General features: G+C 40.0%; 1 protein-coding gene across 4 annotated transcripts in view; it reads right to left on the minus strand.

Annotated features, from left to right (window-relative positions):
* Nucleotides 1-4,056: 4,056 nt before the first annotated feature.
* Nucleotides 4,057-20,196, minus strand: part of XB5818699.L (provisional ortholog of coiled-coil domain containing 50 L homeolog) — a 77,173-nt gene continuing 61,033 nt past the window's right edge. For all 4 annotated transcript variants that reach the window (XM_018226099.2, XM_018226098.2, XM_041569383.1 and 1 more), the window contains exons 6-13: nucleotides 18,723-18,795; nucleotides 16,896-17,507; nucleotides 15,451-15,593; nucleotides 13,223-13,285; nucleotides 12,910-13,041; nucleotides 11,423-11,544; nucleotides 7,318-7,412; nucleotides 4,057-5,047 (exon numbers count right to left, since the gene is read on the minus strand). In XM_018226099.2, coding sequence (XP_018081588.1) covers nucleotides 4,884-5,047; nucleotides 7,318-7,412; nucleotides 11,423-11,544; nucleotides 12,910-13,041; nucleotides 13,223-13,285; nucleotides 15,451-15,593; nucleotides 16,896-17,507; nucleotides 18,723-18,795 — 1,404 coding nt within the window. In that variant the 3' untranslated portion in view covers nucleotides 4,057-4,883. The remainder of the gene's footprint in view (nucleotides 5,048-7,317; nucleotides 7,413-11,422; nucleotides 11,545-12,909; nucleotides 13,042-13,222; nucleotides 13,286-15,450; nucleotides 15,594-16,895; nucleotides 17,508-18,722; nucleotides 18,796-20,196) is intronic.

Consider the following 20,196-nt stretch of genomic DNA (forward strand, 5'->3'; position numbering starts at 1 on the left):
TACAGGAATTATCTTCACAGCAGTTTTACAATATGCTCTTTTATGATAACTGGGAATATTTAGTAATCGCACAATGTCCAGCACAAATTAAACAGAAAATGAGTTTCTGTGGTGTAGCACCCTATTTAATGAAATGTTGCAGTATTATTAAACACGTGGTCAATTGCTTTCCTGCTGTAAGTGAGGCGTACAACACTTCTTCTTTTTCTTCAGCCTATACCCCCCCCGTAAGGTAATAGTGTGAGATTGAGCAGTCAAACCACACCAACACGTCATGCAAGCAGTGAGCTGACTATCTTTATGTGAGTATGTGTGGGAACTGCTGCACAAGTCAGAAATAATACGTACAACTGACGCCCTAAGATCTGCACATGAGCTGATGAAGCTGTGGCTGGAAAGCGTATACAGGAAAGGCAAGTTGTGGGTTAGTCCTGCGATCACTGTATGACGTAGGACATGACAGAATATAAAGTAGAACTGAAAACAGAATGGAAACAATCATTTAGGGGGCTGTGGTCCCACGTGCTCTGGTTTTGTATTGTGTAACAGTTTTTTTTTTACTATTACTATTTTAGTTAACCCATTCCACATTACAAAGTGAGTAGTTAATAAAGAAAATAGAGATGATCATTAACTTCTGGCCCTCCATGGGTTCCCCTGCTGGTGCGGAGATGTGTACAGAGGGCAGAATATTGTATCACAGCCCACCATATATCACTGTGAGCAGATAGATCACTATAAGGGTTGTGACACATGGGCAGATTCGGGGAGATTTAGTCGCCTGGCGACTAATCGCCTCTTCTCCCCAAACTGTCTTCCCCCTGCCTTCCGTCTGCTAAAATGAAAAATCACCTGCGGCAATGCACTTGCGGCTCACGAGGAAACTTCGGGCGACTTTGGAAAAGGAAGTGCCCCGTGTGCATTAACGGAGGCAACTTTTCATTATAGCAGACGGGAAGACATGCAAAGGCAGTTCAGGGAGATTGTTGCCAGAAGAAGAGGCGATTAGTCGCCATGCAACTAAATCTCCCCGAATCTGCCCGTGTGTCACAACCCTAAGACATTTTGCAGTTATGTATAATGGGGTTTTCTGCCCTGGGACCTAAAAACAAAGTTTGTTCCAACCGAATGTGATGAACTTGTTACATGGGAGCAGGGAATATCATTATGCTGATATTGCATTGAATGGTATAACCGGGAAAAACCCAAGGTAATGTCCAGCATTTGGTCCATCAGATCAGTGGATGGAAGGTGCAGCCTGAAGGCTCATGAAGATGAGATTTGGACAGAATAATAATTTGCTCTCCTAGATCTACCAGAGAAGCTTAGTGTGAAGATCAGTACGGTGGATTTTACCATAGGCATTTACCATACATGCTGGATTAGATGTTCTTCAGACTAAACTGGCCATAGACATGCAAATTTACCTTCATATCAGACGAACGATCAATCTGTGCCATCTCCCGACCTGCCACTAACCATTCAGATCAAATAAAGTAGTAAAAGAACAGATCAGACAATGTTCTGCCCCTGACAGCAATCGTATGAAAGTTATGTCCGACAAAAGCTGTTGACAGTCTCCTACTGATACAGTCAGGTCAGCAATACACGCAGAGATATTATCAGTAGCCGACAGAAATTGTCTAACCTGTCCGACCAAACGCATGGCATGAAAAATGTCAGGACACTCCACACGCCGCCCGAAAATCGTACGAAAAGCAGATTCGTACAATCAAGTCTTTGCGTCAATGGCTTAAAGATTGTTTTCATGACATTCAAGGGCTGTGACTAATTTTGGAACAATGCGAGACCCTTAAATCCAAATAGTGTAGAAACCATTATCCTAAGGCATGTTGTCTACATTGTGTAAACATTTCCCATATATTTACAAACCATGAGAGTGGAGATGAAATAAAGCAGCCAGGGAGCATTGCTTTCAGAGACCACGGCAGGCACTTGATAGACTATCGGCTGGTGGGGGAAGAGATTTTACTGCGGGGGTCAGTAACTTCTATTGATGCCACCAAGAACCATGTCTGGGGAAGGCATAATCTGTAACTGATAACTTTCCCATTGCACAGTCAGTGTTGCACAGATGAATATCTGGCATGTAAACAGTGTTTAGACTTACCGTGGCATCGTACTGCTTCTATAGGGCCATGGCACATTTTCATTGTGATTAAGCCTATAGTGTAGGAAGACTCCTGCCACTACTTTTCAGGCCAATGGAAAACAACACCACTCCTTGTTCCATGTGTGACCTATCTGAAACATAAGGGACCTGCACAGGGGTGGGGGGAATATCTGCCACCAAAGTAGTTTGGTGCCTGGAAGAAGCCTACTAATGAAGGTAAAAATAGTGTTGGCTGTTTTGGTTTCCTTTAGCAAATTCATCTACTATGAGTTGAAAACCATCAGGTCCAATACTAAAGGCCAGACTGGGACAGAACAAGCTATACCCCAATATTAAAATATAAGAAATCAGACTTGTGCTGTTGGTGAGTGCTATTGTTGCACTTTCTAGCAAACCATTTATTATTGTAATACGGGGGCCCCATAAGTGCAGTTTCTGCCATGAGGCAAGGTGAGATTCTTGTCTTCTGCAGCTCTAACTATGACTCAGAAGAAAGCGAGCTGGAACTATGGCTCCAACTGCCGTTCCGCTAAAATACCAGGATAGAACTGGTATTTGAAATGACATAACAGCCAGACAATCTCATAGTGTAATGAGATATACAGCTCCAGAATATAAAAAGGAGTTAAATATATCTCACATGTGTTCTTCAGTGAGCTCAAACAGTGTTTGATCTTCCCACAGATAAGCCTTTGGACTGGCTAGGGAGTTAAAGTGTTTGGCAGCTACAATTGGGTTGATCCGATTGTGGGCCCAACGATCTTAATCAGTTCTAGGAGAAAACGGGCGGTCAGATCGAGGACTAGACCAATGAACCAATGTGGTCCTACATCCAACGGGATTTTGAGGCCAGAACGATTGGAATCTGGACGACTTTCGGCCAGATATCGATCGGGGAAGCCCATCGGAGGGCCCCATTCGCTGGCAGTAAGCTGTCAACTTAATCTGTTGGCAGTTTATATCTGCCCGTTTTTGGGGTCCTTAATTTTCAATGCACGGATATCAGTTTGACGTTGGCCTTATGCCTGCAGATATAGCAGCCACTACTCTATTAGATTCTGGAACCATGTTGTTGGAATTTGCTTCCATTCAGCCACAAGGACATTAGTGATGTTGAGGCGGATCTCCAGCTGAAGAAAAGAAATTTGGGAAAGAACCCTTATGGACCCGGTGTCATGTCATTGTTTTTTAATATGGAAAAAATGGGAATGGAAGAATATCTGCCCCCACATTTCTGAAGAAACAATATCTGATAAGGACTTCTTTATGAAAGCCTAGCACCCATCTTAGCCCAAAGATTAGGTACGATATGTACCACTGCCTTGTGTTTAGTCTATGACAACACTGATATTCTATTCTTAATATTGCTAAAAGGGAAGAGAGAGATAAAAAGGCCGGCTGTTCCATTTGACATAAATAACAAATATACAGATAAACGAGGCTCACAGTGACCTACGCCAATGCTGTACAGGAATAGGATCCGTTATCAGGAAACCCGTTATCCAAAAATCTCTAAATTATGGAAAAGCTGTCTCCCATAGACTCCATTTAATCCAAATTGTTAAAAATGATTTCCCTTTTCTCTGTTATAATAATCCAGTACCTTGTAGTAGATCCCAACTAAAATATAATGAATCCTTACTGGAGGCACAGCAATCCTATTGGGTTTATTTAATGTTTACATGATTTTCTAGTAGACTTAAGTTATGAAGATCCAAATGACAGAAAGATCCCTTATACCGGAAATCCCCAGGTCCTGAGAATATAGATGACGGGTCCCATAGCAGTTTATTATAATAAACATTTGCAGAAATCCAGTGCCACGTACCAGGTCTAAGGTCACGCAGTAGCAATCCATTTTAGCTCATTAAGATGCTGATCTGATCAGCTGAGAATGAAATAAAACGGGTACTGACAGCGTGTAGAAATAATACTGCTTGTATTTCATATAAAAAATGTTGTTTAAAGTAAATTCTAAAGGCATTTGGGAATCTATACACAAAAGCACAAAAAAGTATTGGAATAATGAACAAAAGAAACATAAAAATCAGTGCAAAAAGTTGTACTCATATCAAACGCTGCCTTTCCCGCAATTCCAAGATTGGGAAATGGGAATCTGATGTCCAGCCTGAGCATTTTAGCTACTGAACTACAACTCCCAGCATCCCTGTGGGTGCCAAGGATGTGACATCAGTGGTTCGGTACAACAGATAAAGTGAACTTTCATAGAACACATGGTAATACTATTACAAAATTGTCTGCTGTAAAGATTTCTTTTCAAATTGATGCAGGTTTATCATCCACAATCATTTTCACTATGAACCGAAAAACAAATTAAGATATTGGTGTAAATATGCAAGCTACGATGAGTCATTATCATATTCCATTCTCTTGTTTATAGTAACTAAAACACTGCTTAGAATAATATTTATAATAATAATAATATTATGAATAGCAATCCTCTTGCGGATCAGACAATATGTAGCTAATATGTGCTTTTTTTTTTTTGTTTTTCTCCGTTGATTTGCCCAACCTGGGAGTCATGGTGTGACAATATAAAAAAAAAGCCATTCTCTAGAGTCAAGAAATGCCTAAGGCACATGAATGCAGAAATCAGATTATCTTCTTCTTCATCCCTGAATGAGTTAATACCACTTGTGTTGACGCACACTGAAGAGATCCACGATGCTGACTTGAGACAGGACAGAGTTTGGCAATAAGTAAGATGACTGCTAGGGGGAAGTGCAGGTCACTGCTGTTTGCAGCCTTCCTTCTTGTCTTTGGGTTTGCTGCGCCCTAGTTTCTCCGGCTGACGCTTTGTCGGTGGTATAAACGCTGGCTCCGCTCTATCGTCCATGAAGTCGTAGAAACCACCCACCGGGACGGGGTGTGCCTGCGCGGATACTGGAAATTCTGGATTGAAAAGAGACAATAAGCACGGTGCAATGACGGGATGGAAGTCAGAGGGGGACAATAATAAACATGTGGAATTGGGCAAACACTGGGGCTTCTTTCTAAGAGCACATGGATAACAATGCAACACTTTGATTTTCAGTCCACAGTTCAAGTATACAAAGAGCTGGTTAAATTAAGGGAGAAGGAAAGTCTTTTTTGCACTTGGAGGTGACAAATGTTCGACGTCCCCAAGTGATTGTATTGACTTACCTGAAACCCCGGGCCAGTGCTCCTATCAGCAGAAAACTGCACCGGTCCCGGTCCGGAGTTATACCAGTGAGCACCACGGAGCGATTCACTTCCACCATCTTCTTTCTTCAAATTTCCAGGAGCAAATGCATGCGCAGTTGAACGAAATGCAGACTTTTTAGTTAAAGTTCCGCTTCTCGTTCTACTGCGCATGCGCAGTCACGGGAAGAAAAGAGGTAGATGGCAGAGGATCGCTCGGTGGTGCTCACTGGTATAAGTTCCAAAACCCACCAGCACACCCTGGCCTCTCAAGTACAAGCTGGCCTGGTGTAAAGTTGAAAAGGATCAGCAACCCTTAATGGAGTAAGTTTAGCAAGAAGAAAACCGTTACTCGAAGCTCAATGCATGCGGGCGTGAAGGGGCACGCCCCCAAAACGTAACGTTGCAATAAACACGCAGGGCTTTGCCCGCATGCATTGAGCTTCGAGTGCCGGTTTTCTTCTTGCTAAGCTCACTGGTATAACCCCGGGCCGGTGCAGTTTTCTGCTGATAGGAGCACCAGCCCGGGGTTTCAGGTAAGTCAATACAATCACTTGGGGATGCCTAACATTTGGCACCCCCAAGTGCAAACAGACTTTCCTTCTTTAATGCCAAAAAGACAATCACACTAAACACCAGACAACAGTTCAGGGCCACAACACGTGTTCTAAGCACCTGGCTCTAGCTTGTCGGATGCTCAATTTCACTGGTAGATCCACATCCAAAGGGTGGAATTCAAAAAATAAGCTCTCTTTTTTTTTTAGAATCTGTCCTTAGTACAACAACATTATTATACTCCATGATGTTAAAGTCCAGAAAGTTTGGTGGAACACATGTTGGAAAAAGGGAATAAATAACGGTGCAGGAATCCTGAAGTTTGTTACCAGGTGATATTTATGCAGCCTTTATTTACACCATTTAGTTGATCATCACGTCATAATGAGAAACATTTCATTAGTTAGTATGCACTAAGGGTTAACTGTAAAATTACAACAGTGCCTGTCAGCCTTCAATCTGGAAGGGGAGAGATTAATGCAGGAATAGTGGGCAATGCAGAATACATAATTACACTTCCTAGGCCTCTTATCTCTCCTTTCACATACCTTAGAATCAGCACCTTCCCACAACAGTGTAAAAACAAGCTGGTTCATATCACAGCCCAAGGCTATGGCTTAAGCCATTATTCATTGAGGCCAAGATAACAAGATGCCTACCTAAAGTGAACAGAAAATGCTGCAGCCAAACAGGCTAAAGTAACACTGATAACAGTAGAGGGTCTAAAGTCGAGCGCTAGGAGAGTGGCAAACCTACAGTATATGCGTATTAGTGGCAGCTTTATGTTGGGAAGTGTTTGCCTGAATAAACCTGAGTTTTTGCCTGAAGATGTGGTGTCCCATAGCTAATTTCCCTCCAAAATGATGGGTACAGGCAGCCAGGTTGTCACAATATATATGTATATATATATCCTTGTGGATACAGCATGTTATAATATAAAATAAATCACTTTATTTGAAGAAAACTGGATTGATGGTCCCTTCCAATACGCATATAATTGATATTGAGCATGCACCCAGGAAGCAAGCAACGTTAGAGCGCGAACACCTAGACTATGTGTATATAAATATATATATATATATATATATATATATATATATATATATATATATATATATATATATATATAATAGCGCTGGTGTCGGCACTCCCAAAAACATCAAAAGGCAAAAGTGCTGGTAAAAGCAGGTTTATTTTATCCAACGTTTCGGTTCTATATTAGAACCTTCCTCAGGGAACAGAAAACATATATATATATATGTGTGTGACTTAAATATGGACTTCCAGACTAAGCCAAATCCATTGGGTACAGTGCAGAGTGAAAGTCGTGTCATGCACCAACATTGTTCTCTCACTGTTTTATTCACCATAAAGGAAAGACCTTTTAAAACATAAATCTCACAAAAAAAACTATATTGCTCATTTAATTTCTTGCAGTTACCAACCTTGTGAACATTCTGTAAAAACATCATTATTCAATTCCCTTTTTGATTTGAAGGTTGGATCAAGTTCTTCAGCAATATTCCTGGGTGATCTGGGCCTGCAATATATAAAGAATAAGCAAATGACTAGTTGGTGCCTTAACAACGGATGAGTCTTTCCAGAATCCCACCCTCCCCTTCTAAGCCATCAGTATGAGTATGTAGAATAGCAGTGTATCTAGAACAACAGGGTTCGTCACAAATCTCACCCTAAGGGGCCTATTTATTAACATCGGAGACAAACATCACCGGTGATGTTGCACATAGCAACCAATTAGCAGTTTTTAACAGTCACCTATAAGTTAGACAACAAAAACAAAGATCTGATTGGCTGCTATGGGCAATATCACCAATGACTTTGTCTCCAATGTTAATAAATTTGCCCCTACAAGCTGCATCCCCCAACCAATGCTACCATCAGTTTGGAAATAACTCCCAGATGAGGAACAACGTTTGCTCCAGGTCTACTAACCCATCGCAGGCAATTAAATCCATATAGGTAACTAGAACTGAAGGAAACTTTAAGTGTTATTATATTACCATCATATAGTCAGACATCAGAATTACTTAACATGTGTGTGGCCTCAGCACAACATGACCTAGTCCGAGATGATGGCAGTGTATAATACTCAATTTTATCCAAATAATCCAAATTTCTAAAAATAATTTCCTTTTTTTCTGTAATAATAAACAGTACCTTGTACTTGATCCAAACTAAGATATAATTAATCATTATTGGAAGCAAAACCAGCCTATTTGGGTTTATTTAATGTTTACATGATTTTCTAGTGGATTTACTGTATAAAGATCCAAATTACAGAAAAATCCATTATCCAAAAAACCCCAGGTCCCAAGCAATCTGGATAATAGGTCCCATAACTGTATTTTATATACTAAACTCACTAAACCAGTCTTGAAGGTAAGCAACCCTATAATAGTAACAGTCCTGCCCTTAAGCGGGGGAGGATTAATCTCATGGAACCAATGCTGGGGTCTAGGTTATCTCTCCCCTTTGAAAGCTAATGGCGGGGGAGGACTAAGCCCTATGATGAAAACCAATGCCCAGGTCGGGAGACCTTATTTTTCAGGTAATGCTCTTATGCCGGGAGGCTTTAGCATTTGAAATTATGACCAGAGGTAAATAGTTAGGGACCGCCATATGGGTTTTACCTTGACGTGGTATGGTGGCTTATCAATCTTATGATCATAATTTTGTAACTAAAAAACCCCCTGTCTTTGTAAATACATGCATCTGCATAGATTACTGATATGACGGGACCAGGGAATGTGCATTGATCAATTTTCCTTCTTTTTTTCTATGTCTGTAGTTAATTTGGCCAGATCAGTAGCACTTCCAATGTATTTTAGTACATTTTTATTTAGCCATGGAGTGCTCTCACAATTTTTCCTTTTTGTATAAGATATAATTAATCATTATTGGAAGCAAAACCAGCCTATTTGGGTTTATTTAATGTTTACATGATTTTCTAGTGGATTTACTGTATAAAGATCCAAATTACAGAAAAATCCATTATCCAAAAAACCCCAGGTCCCAAGCAATCTGGATAATAGGCCCCATAACTGTATTTTATATACTAAACTCAATGAACCAGTCTTGAAGGTAAGCAACCCTATAATAGTAACAGTCCTGCCCTTAAAAATTGTGCACCGAAGTTCGCCATCTTGGATTTTGTTTAGATCAGTGTCACATGGATATGCTCTAGGTTGTTAAAAAGTTAAGGTTTAGGGGTTATTGCAGATTGTCTAGCACAAAATGAGTGTTGCCTTTATTAGAAAGTGATGCTATTCTGATGCACACTGCCATGTTCACTAAGCTGCCATGTGATGAGAATCTGAAATAATTACTAACCAGCTTTTTTGTGACTTTTATACTCTGAAGAAGAAGATGGGGGGTTACTGGGGGCATCTTCTTAGGAACAGAACTTCCCTGCTAAATGGCTGTGGTTGCCTTGGGCTGCAACAGAACCTAAAAAAAAATATATGCCGGACTTCTACACTATTTCTTTGTTAAGCTTTAGTTCTCCTTTAAATTGATTTTACAGTACCATCCTGGATAGCCTAAGATCCATGCCTTTAAAGCCATCCTATAGGGGTCTATCTTTGATTTTTCATAAAGTTCTTTCCTTGTGGTTTGTTACATGTTCGTGTTCAGTGGATTTGGGTTAAATTACCCCAGGCCTGTGCATTTAGGTGAAGCACCAGTCGAGATCCAAGGTTACAGATTATATTCACAATTTGGGACCTGCCAGTGAATTGTACTTTCGTTGCCCTTTAAGATTAAAGGAACAGTAACACCAAAAAAGTGTTTTAAAGTAATGAAAATATCAGGTACTGTTGCCCTGCACTGGTAAAACTGATTTGTTTGATTCAGAAACACTAATAAAGTTCATGTAACAAGTTGCTGAGTAGCAATGGCGGAAATTGAAAAGAGACTATATGGCACAGGTTAAATAGTGGATAACAGATAACACCATTATGTTCTACAGAGCTTATCTGCTATCTGTTATGTAACATGAGCCTTTTCTCCTTTGAATGACTGTCTCTATTGCTACACAGCAGCTTATTTATATAAACAATAGTAGTGTTTCTGAAGCAAACTCACCCGTTTTACAAGTGCAGGGCAACACTGCATTATATTGTTTAGTATATTATTACTTTAAAACAATTTAAATTTTTTTATGTTACTGTAACTTTAAGCAGGAGAATCCTCTGCCTGTCAGCTTTACCGCTATTGGTTTAAAGGAGGAAATGTATAATATTCACATGCCGAAGGGTAAATCAGCACTAACTGTTCCAAAACAGGCTCTGGCACTTCAAAGACACAGAGGCCCAAACAGCCCCTCCACCATCCCCCTAAATAGTGGCTGTCTTTGGCATCTTACAGCAGCCCCTCTGGCATTTACCGCAACCCACAAACTGTCAGTTCAGGTTTGCATAGAAGCACTTTATTTATTAAGTTGTAAACACAATTATACTTGACAAATAAGTATTTGTTTATCCAGCAGGTAACAGAGATGAACAAAGCTGCTGTACTTATTTGCCTGCTGCAGTAAGCACCATACACATTTGCAGTCTAATACTTTTTGTTTCCCCTTTAATATTTGCCAACAGTAAAGGAAGTGGCCATGAAATGGAGGTGTACAGACTAATTTCCATTGTTTGCCAAACCTCTGTCTAATAAGAGCATACAGTAGATTATTTGCCAGTCAAATTCAAGAGAAATGTGTGCCGACTGAGCGCTAATATTATGCAAGATTTCCACTGGGGCTCAGCACTTGTACTCAGAGGCCACAATGTGTGGGCACAGCAGCAACTGTATTTTTAGACGTGTATTTTGCTAAAGAGCCAACCACTAGTTTGCAAATCACTGGAACATTTTAAAGGTTCAGTAGCCTGATATGACATCTTGTGATCGTTGAACTTTAAATCAAGTTAAATATAAAATATGTAGTGTGTAGTAACCCATAGAATGAGCAATCGATTCATACTTTAGATTCCAATATGTTTGTCTGGTTGCCGTTATTTACTGCACTGGTAAATGTAATGTAACTAGTAATGTAAGCCAAGGTGCGTTTATATAGATGCTGTGCCTTATAAATGCTGATATTTAGATATTTCCAGAGATGAGTGAATGAACTTCTACCCAGCCTACACTTAGCCCCAGCTCCCTGTCCTTAGATAAATACATAGATATAATAAGAGCCACTACCTTAAAGACCAGCCAAGAGATCACATTTTAACCAAATCTCACCCAAACTGGCTTTGGTTTCTCCTGTGTACATCAGTATAATGCAGCTGTATTTACATTTACAGAAATAGCTTTCCCCAAGAAACTGCCATATATCTTCAGTAGACTGAATGGTTCAGATCTGACTGTGGATTTTGATTGGCTTATGCTTTTTTGATGAATAAAACAGTTTTTGATGCATTAAAGCGTGACACTGATTGGCCTGTGGGTTCCCTGATGTGAAAAAGTATCATGATGCTTTCACAGGTGCTCATCCTTAAATGTTTAATTGAGGTGTCACTGGAAATAAAAGAGCATTACTTAGTCTGGTCAGCACATCCTTCCGCTCTTGAACTCTCCATTCTTTCTGGGGTGCGACATTCAGCAGGAGAAGACAGGCCCTCCGAATCCAGCCGTCCGTGGATACAAGAAGGCACTTCATTCTAATAGGATTGGACAGAACAGATATAGAATTTTTTTTAACCATTCAACCATACTCCAACATGGGGACTTTGTTTTTGTGACTTTTGTGACATTGTGTTCAGCTGTGCTAAGGGACACATAGAGCTGAAATACATACATTTACAGATTTGCAATACTTTCAGCTGTGCAGAAACTCAATGGGGCAAACAGTCTGCAGACAGGAAGCAGCTACTAGTCCATATTACCATTAGCAATGATTAGCGCTAGGGTTAAAGGAGAACTAAACCCTAAAAATGAATATGGCTAAAAATGCCATATTTTATATACTGCACTTTTTGCACCAGCCTAAAGTTTCAGCTTCTCAATAGCAGCAATGATCCAGGACTTCAAACTTGTCACAGGGGGTCACCATCTTGGAAAATGTCTGCGACACTCACATGCTCAGTGGGCTCTGAGCAGCTGCTGATGCTACAAGGCAGATTATTACATTTTTATGCTATTTGCACTGGTTTCTGTGATGTCATGCAGTAATTATCTGTATTATTTACTAATCAGCCTTATTTTGTGACATTTATATGCTATGTGTATATTTTGAGTGGGTCCCTAAGCTCAGTAAGTGACAGCAGCACAGAGCATGTGCAGTGAATCAGCAGAAAAGACGATCGGGAGCTACTGGGGCATCTTTGGAAACAAAGATCATTACTGCTAAAGGGCTGTGGTTGTCTTGGGCTGGTACAGAAGCCCAAAACATAATGTACAGCATATGCAGCCTACTTTTTAGCGTTAAGCGTTACTTCTCCATTAAGCCAGTGGCCTTTGCATCTGGTGGAAAAAGTGTATGAAGGTGAACAACCCCTTTAAGATATAGCGGTAGAACTGTTACAGGTTTTGATACCTCCTAAAGGAGAGTTCACTTTTACTTGGTATTACGTAATTTACAAGAATAGACAGGTTATCAATGATATATATCAAACACTAAAAGATTAACTCTATGGGTAATATAAGTCAATTCTTAACTAATTGCATGTCTTAAAATAGAAGCTAGCAACTGCTCATATGATGGCAGTTACATATTATATTATAACTAAATACAGTAGTTCTTGGAACGATTATGTCTAGGAACAAGATGCATGTCTTGGTCAGAGGGCCTCGGCCCACAAGGTTTTTTCCCAGGTGTCCCACCAACCCTGTTCACATATATCATTTTCCTCTTTATGATCAGTGTACTGCCTCGGTGTACATTTATGGCAATATATAATGAAAACAACATTGGTAAGTCCCCACAGGAAGGAATAATCCAGCAAACAGCTATAACATCGAAAACATAGGTGAAAATGTGACTCTTTCCATGATTCATTATTGTTTTGGCTTTCATGGGGCTATACCTTAAGTGCTATGCACCTCCTCTCAGAGTAGCTACAGAGGCTGCTGTCATCATCACTCTCTCTTTGCAGGTCCAGCTCTTCCGAACGCCTGTGAGCTTTTAGCTCCTGTCTCTGAATGTACTTAGCAATTTCCTAGAATCAAAAGCAACCAAAGATGAATTAGATAACGACTCCGAGGATGACATGTGGATTTTTTTGTGTGCGCATTATAATGGTTAATTTGTTTATGAGTCTATTTAAATAATGTTTATCACCGTTGTCATAGAAAGTGTGTATTTATGGTACAGTCACAGGGAAAAACCAGTGTCCTTACCTCATCTTGTGCAACCTGGGCAGCCCGAAAGTCTTCCTGCTGTTTCTGCAGTTTCATTTTAGCCTATGTAAAATTATATTATTGTATTTATATTATATCAATGTGACATTTATCATAAAATACTTTAATACTCATGTTTGGGAACATTAAAGAACCTGGAACAAAGGAGATTGTGACACATTTGAAGACACTGACACTGGTATCTGAACTGGAATTTATTGGAGACCCCAACTCAGATCCCAGTGTCAGTAAAACACACAAGTATAGCAAATCAGGTGCAGAAAGACTGCTTTGCATATGCTCATTTATACATATTTGAGTTGGAGGTGCAATAACATTTTCATCATTACTGTTTTTTCCATAGACGCACAGAAGAATAAAGCGCTGTTCAGTGATGTATAATGGAGAATACTTCTCTATATCCAAATAATAATGCAATCCCACACTCAACTATAAATCTTAATAACTCTCATTGCTTATTATGCCCGCAGGGCAACAACAAAGGATTTACACTTCTGTCTGTTTTGGCCAATTTTGTGACTGTGTGCCAAGTTCTGCCTCAGCTGTAAATTGCCATGTCACTCAATGCCTGCGAATTCTGTCATTACAATATAAAATTTTATTCCTAAACCAGCAAATGTTTTTTTTAGTTGTAATATTGGTGTGTAGGCAGCCATCTCAGGTCATTTTGCCTGGTCATGTGCTTTCAGAAAGAGCCAGCACTTTAGGATGGAACTGCTTTCTGGCAGGCTGTTGTTTCTGCTACTCAATGTAACTGAATGTGTTGCAGTGGGACCTGGATTTTACTACTGAGTGCTGTTCTTAGATCTACCAGGCAGCTGTAATCTTGTGTTAGGGAGCTGCTATCTGGTTACCTTCCCGTTGTTCAGTTGTTAGGCTGCTGGGGGGAAAGGGAGGGGGTAATATCACTCCAACTTGCAGTACAGCAGTAAAGAGTGACTGAAGTTTATCAGAGCACAAGTCACATAACTGGGCAGCTGGGAAACTGACAATATGTCTAGCCCCATGTCAGATTTCAAAATTAAATATGAAAAAAATCTGTTTCCTCTTTTGAAAAATGGATTTCAGCGCAGAATTCTGCTGGAGCAGCACTATTAACTGATGCGTTTTGAAATAAAAAAAATGTTTCCCTTGACAGTTTAATGTCCCTGCCCTGTCTCTCTGGCGTTTGAGTCTGGCAGCTCAGTAATTCAGGTGCAGACTTTAAACTGCTACAATTTTGCAACATTTAGTTGATACATTTCTCAGCAACATCTCTGAAGTATTAGCAACTATTGTACCAATTCTAACAGCTGCCTGTAATGAAACTCAGGGATATTGCACGCAGGGACAAACATAATGTATCAACTAATTGTATCCATTTAGAACAGTTTAGAGAGTCAGCGACCTCCCCCCACAAAGCTGCTTTAGAAGGTGAAAAATAAAATTTTGCACTTTAATATTAGAAAAACAGTCACACATAGAAAATAGAAAGTCATTTATTGCTGGAGAACTATCTGAAACCAACTGAACTAAAAAAAAGTGTTGGAAGGTGAACATACGGTATCCTTTAAGTGAAACTATCAGCTGTACCAAATGTTGTTGTCTGCCATAAGCTTTCGTGATGCGCCAAAGACTGTGCCAATAGCTGCCTACTCTGTCCACTGCTCTATGATGTCATGTCATGCATTCTAATATGCAGTGAAAAAATTAGGATTTATGTTTTGCAGATTATAAATAATTTCCTTCAGTTTCTATCCATAATGTCCCTTTAATGTTCACAAGCACTATGGTCCAGTTTATCAGGAGCCAATTAAGCTGTGTGTATCTGAGTACTCATGCAGTACACTCTATGCACACAATCTATGCCCCCAAACTTTATTTATTTTCTAAACAGAGCACTTCACACTAATATGTCACTGCTGCATTCTGCTTCATATGGGGTAGTACCTGTGTTGGAATAGTTTGCTAGTATCTCTCTGTATAGGCTTTTGGCCTGTTTTAATGGCTGTGCCCAAATTAAGTCTGGCCACAACCCTTTTGGCTTTTGTTATTGGCTCATAAAACACAATAGGAGGGATATGGGTTATGAAGATAAAGGTCATGGCCAAACAGCTTAAGATAACTGAAGCTCAGACAGAATTGCATTTAAAGGGGACATGATGCAGAACCTGAATAACACCGAGATGCTGGTAAAACTGCATTGAAGAAACAGTTAAAGCACTTACTATGTGTTTCTCCTCTTCCTCCTGTAGTTTTCGAGCCATTTCTTCATCTTGCAGAAGTTGATCAGAGTTCTGAACCTGCAAATCTGCCATCTGCCATTCTAATGGTTCTATATCAAAGGTTGGCCTTGCTGCTTCTTCTTCACCTATCAAAAAGTGAGAGAATTGAACCCATCTAGACCATTAAAGGTTTATGAAATCATGCATCTATGTATTATATCTTGTCCACCATATTGGAAAAACTGCAAAGAACTAATTAATGATTGTGATTTACTGAAATTTGCCCAGTGCCTAATTCTCTCTAATTAATGTTGGTTATTTGGACTCTTTGTATGGCTTAAGGCTGCTGTGTCACATAATACACCTTCAGGTCACTGGTGAGGGCTACAGGGACTTCTCTGCACACTGGTGAGAAACTGAAGATTGGTAAAGCTGTACAAGGGTTCTGGCATAAGGTTGTTAGCCATAATAAGCACAGGAACCAAAATTAATAAAAGCAAAGTTAGTTTGTGGCTTTATTTGCCCTTGAAGTAATATAAAAACAAAATGGTTGACCTTTTACAGTAGGATATCAAGGCAGAAGAGCCTACTCCATCAACCAAAGTTAAACAAAGTCGGATAATATAATTACCCTTAGCTCGAAGGCTGGCTGTAGTTATAGGGCTTTCTGAAGGGGCATTTGTGCCAGTCTTGGTAAAGTAAAAACCAAAGGTAAAATATCACTTTATCATACACAAGAGCCACGTATATCCTTTAAATCCTTATAAACCGTGCTTAATGTTCTCATTGGTTATAATCGGAGCTTAGTGATGTCATTTGTGTCACATGACTCACAGAATACTTCTGTATTATAATAAATAAAGTACCCCCTGTTGCAAAACATGATGATATTAGAAGTCACCTTGGAGTTCCATAAACTGTATTAAAATACTCGGCTTATAATATGCTTATATTTTACAAGAGGGGTTACTTTTTCACTATATTACGAAAGAATACACTGCAACATTCACATTTTTTGTGGAACTGCATGAAGCAGAGGAACTGTTGCACAGTGCCAAACGATACACATTAAACTTTATTAGTCACGTCCATGGCCCAGCTTGTTAAAAATCATCAAATTCCCCTTTCAGAGAATAAACACTATACAGACAGAAGCTTATAAAAAAAAAAAAGCACATAAAGCAAGTTATTTTTGTTAACAGGTTCATGCAATGAATTTTGTGCACATCACTGGATAACTGGAGCTTAGTAGTTTATGAGATTTATGACTAAAAAATTCTAGGAGTGTCTTGAAGGTAAAAACGACCACATTTCAATATAGGGAGTGGTGCCCCAATGTCTTTCTAAAGGAAAACAGATGTATGAAACACCATATAATAAATCTGCAAGCAAGCCTTGCGAGTGAGCATGCCTGTTCTTATACCATCACTTGGTTATTCTTTAGGTACCTGATCTCAAAACGTGACTTGATATCCTAGAGGAAAGGTTATTCTCGGGACGATGATGATGATGGTGGCGATCTCTAGTTTGATTCCACTGAGAGCGTCGACTTCGCTTGTCCCTGACTGAATGTTCAGGACAGTCATCACTGTCTGAGCTTGAGCGTCTGCACCTCTCAGAATTATGCTTACAGTGTTTTTCTCTGTGCCCCCTTATTTTCTCCTGTTTCCGACTCATTTCCCTATCATGGACATGCTGTGCCTCAGAGCAGCTTGGATGGCATGGGCTTCTTTCCAGTGTATTTCTAGGATGCCTATATGGAACCTGTACTGGTTCTCTACAACTTGCTTCTTTCCATAGATCTGCTGACTTGCCATTTTTAGCCTTGTCAGTGTCATAAAGAACTTGCCCAAAGGACACTCTGTTTTGAGCAGAATTTAGGCTGCTGAGCGGTTCCTCACACTGTCTCAGGCTATGGTCTCGGTCTGAATTCCACTGTGCTAGTCTGTAATCGGATGCATTTAGCTGATTTTTACTATCATTTTTGAAGAGGTACTCGTCCTCCTCCTTCTCACAGTCCAAAGCGGTCAGGTATTGCGGGTGCTGCAGGCTGTTGTGTTCTTGATTAAACATGCAAACATAAAGCTAAGGTTAGTAAGTGTCACACAGGAAAAAGTTACAGTTTTCAGACAGAAGCAGCTCTACTGCACATCAAATGGACATATCGGTGATGGCAAACCAACAGCCCTCCAGCCGCACCTGCACTACAACTCCCAACACCTGTGAGCACTAAAGAAGTCCAAGAAGTGAAGATCATGGAGAGGTGCAGACTGGACATCGCTGGACCAGACATATATACAACAGTACAGTGAATTAATTCATGAGTGACATGCATGATATCAGGCACAATGAAAAGCTTGAATGGGTCAGTATGATGCTATGTGAAGTGCGAAAATGGCGTGAGCTAAAACATTATGTCCAGTTGAACCTGTTTAGACCCATCTATTATGGGTATGAACTCTAAAATATAAATTACTCATATATCATAAATAAATAGATTTGTGCTTTAGAAAAATGGACAAAGCAATTCTCATTTTCTTTTCCTAGTCCTGGCACAACTTTTCTAATACAGTTAATTAATGTGCCCAAACAGGCAAGTTTGGCAATGGTATTTGGCATATTTCACCCTTACGGACTGTATGTATATGTGTGGTATCTCTGGGAAATTTCAGCAGGCCATCCCATTATGCCATGGGAATACATCATTACTGAGATCATCTACTGTGAGTGCTGATGGTAGGTAGATCCCAACTACCATGGTTCCTCACACTTTTATTCAGAGTACTTTATCTGTTGGATAACAGGCCCTTTGAGCTACCTTACCATATGGAAACTTTCATATTAGAGTAACTAATAATTTAGTCCTAAGCAGAATATAGTCAGCACAGGACTCTTCCAATGACAGCAGCGATCCCCAACTCAGCCTCTTCAAAGAAGGCACGTCCAAACAAATTTAAAAACCTAAGGGGATGCACAAAAAATCATATGACAGAGGCTCCCCCTTAGGTTTTACAGTTATCATTTAGTCCTATATCACCTGTAAAGTTAAAAATGTAGGCTTATTTTACTTAATCAGACCCAGGCCGACCAACTTGAGGTCACACATGCCTAAAAGTGGCAAAGATACAACAGAATTGTATATTCCCTACAAAGCAAATTAAATTTTTATGTCATGGACAGTTCTTCAGGAAGTAGGATAGATGTACGGTTTCACTATGAATGTTAATGTTTAGCCCTAAGTCATGGCTGAAGGGGAAAGGTGTTGGCTCACATACCTCCCATGGACCTGTCATAGCTCTTCCTGTGCAGCTCCTCCTCCTCAAGTTGCTGCAAACGTTTGGCTATTTCCTGCGGAGAAAGGATTCTTAATATAAACAGCAAAGCAGGAATTCCACAAAAAAAGATATGTATAGTGAACAGCAGTATTTCCATTTTCTTTTTATATAGGCAAATTCGCACCTGGGCAGTAACCCATAGCAACCAGTGACTGGCTTTTTACAGGAACCTGCAGGTGAAACAAAGGCAGCTAAAATGTCATTGGTTGCCATGGGTTACTGCCCAGGTGCAAATTTGCCCAGTGTTTCTAAATGAGCTGTCTGCCACACTACTCTCCTCAAGCATAACAACACTTATTAAAATTCAGGCATGGGGCTGGTTATTCAGAATACTCAGGTTCTGGGGTGTTCCGGATAAATGGTATTTCTGAAATTTGGATCTCCATGCTTTAACTCTACTAAAAAATAAATTAAAAATAAATATACCCCAAAGGATTATTTTGCCTCCAATAAGGATTAGGATTTTATCCTAGTTGGCATCAAGTATAAGATATGGTTTTATTATTACAGGAATAAGGGAAATATGTTTGGAAATTCTGAATAACTTGATTATAATGGAGTCCTTTTCATAATTTTGGGGCTTTCTGGATAATGGATTTTCCGACAAGAGATCCCGTGAGAGAACTTTGGTGGATAAGAAAAACAGATTCTTAGAAGATTCTCAAGAAGATATTTAAATGTGATCTACCCCTTTAAAGCCTAATAACCTTGATATATTTGTTTTCATTTCTAAAAAAAAGAAGAGGAAAATAGGGAAATGATATTCGCTTTTGGCCAGCAAACATTTAAGCCATGTATTTTGCATGCAGTGTGACGTAAATCTACATTTACATAAGCAGAATTTGACATTCCATCTGTGAAGCATAATCATGAGGGTTTCACTCTATTCTACTGACGTCACAAGCAAAGTCCTAAGTGTCAAAATAGTAAATCATAAAGTATTGTCAGCAATAGGTCACAGTGGAAAAGGCTCACATTAAAAGAGAAGGAAAGCTACTGAAGCAGTTTATTGCCAATAGATTAGCCACAATAGTGCAAGCTATAACACTATATTTATTCTAAACAGCTCTTGAAGTGTTCTCTGTTTGTTTAGGATAGCAACTGTCATATTGGCTTAGTGTGATATCACTTCCTGCCTTAGTCTTAAGCTGGCCATACACGGAGAGACATCGCCAATCGAGCGGATCTCTCCCCGATATGCCCACCTTGAGGTGAGCAATATCGGGCTGCTCCGATCGTGGACCCTAGGGCCCAGCGATCGGATCCTAACGAATGGGAACGGGCGGTCGGATCGCGGGACCGCATCAACGAACAGATGCGGACGTGATCCGACGCGATTTTTAGTCCCATCCGATCGAGATCTGCCCGACTTTCGGCCAGATCAAGATCGTGGAAGCCCCTCGGGGGGCCCCAT

The sequence above is a fragment of the Xenopus laevis genome, chromosome 7L (assembly GCF_017654675.1).
Source record: "Xenopus laevis strain J_2021 chromosome 7L, Xenopus_laevis_v10.1, whole genome shotgun sequence".
Classification (NCBI taxonomy): Eukaryota; Metazoa; Chordata; class Amphibia; order Anura; family Pipidae; genus Xenopus; species Xenopus laevis.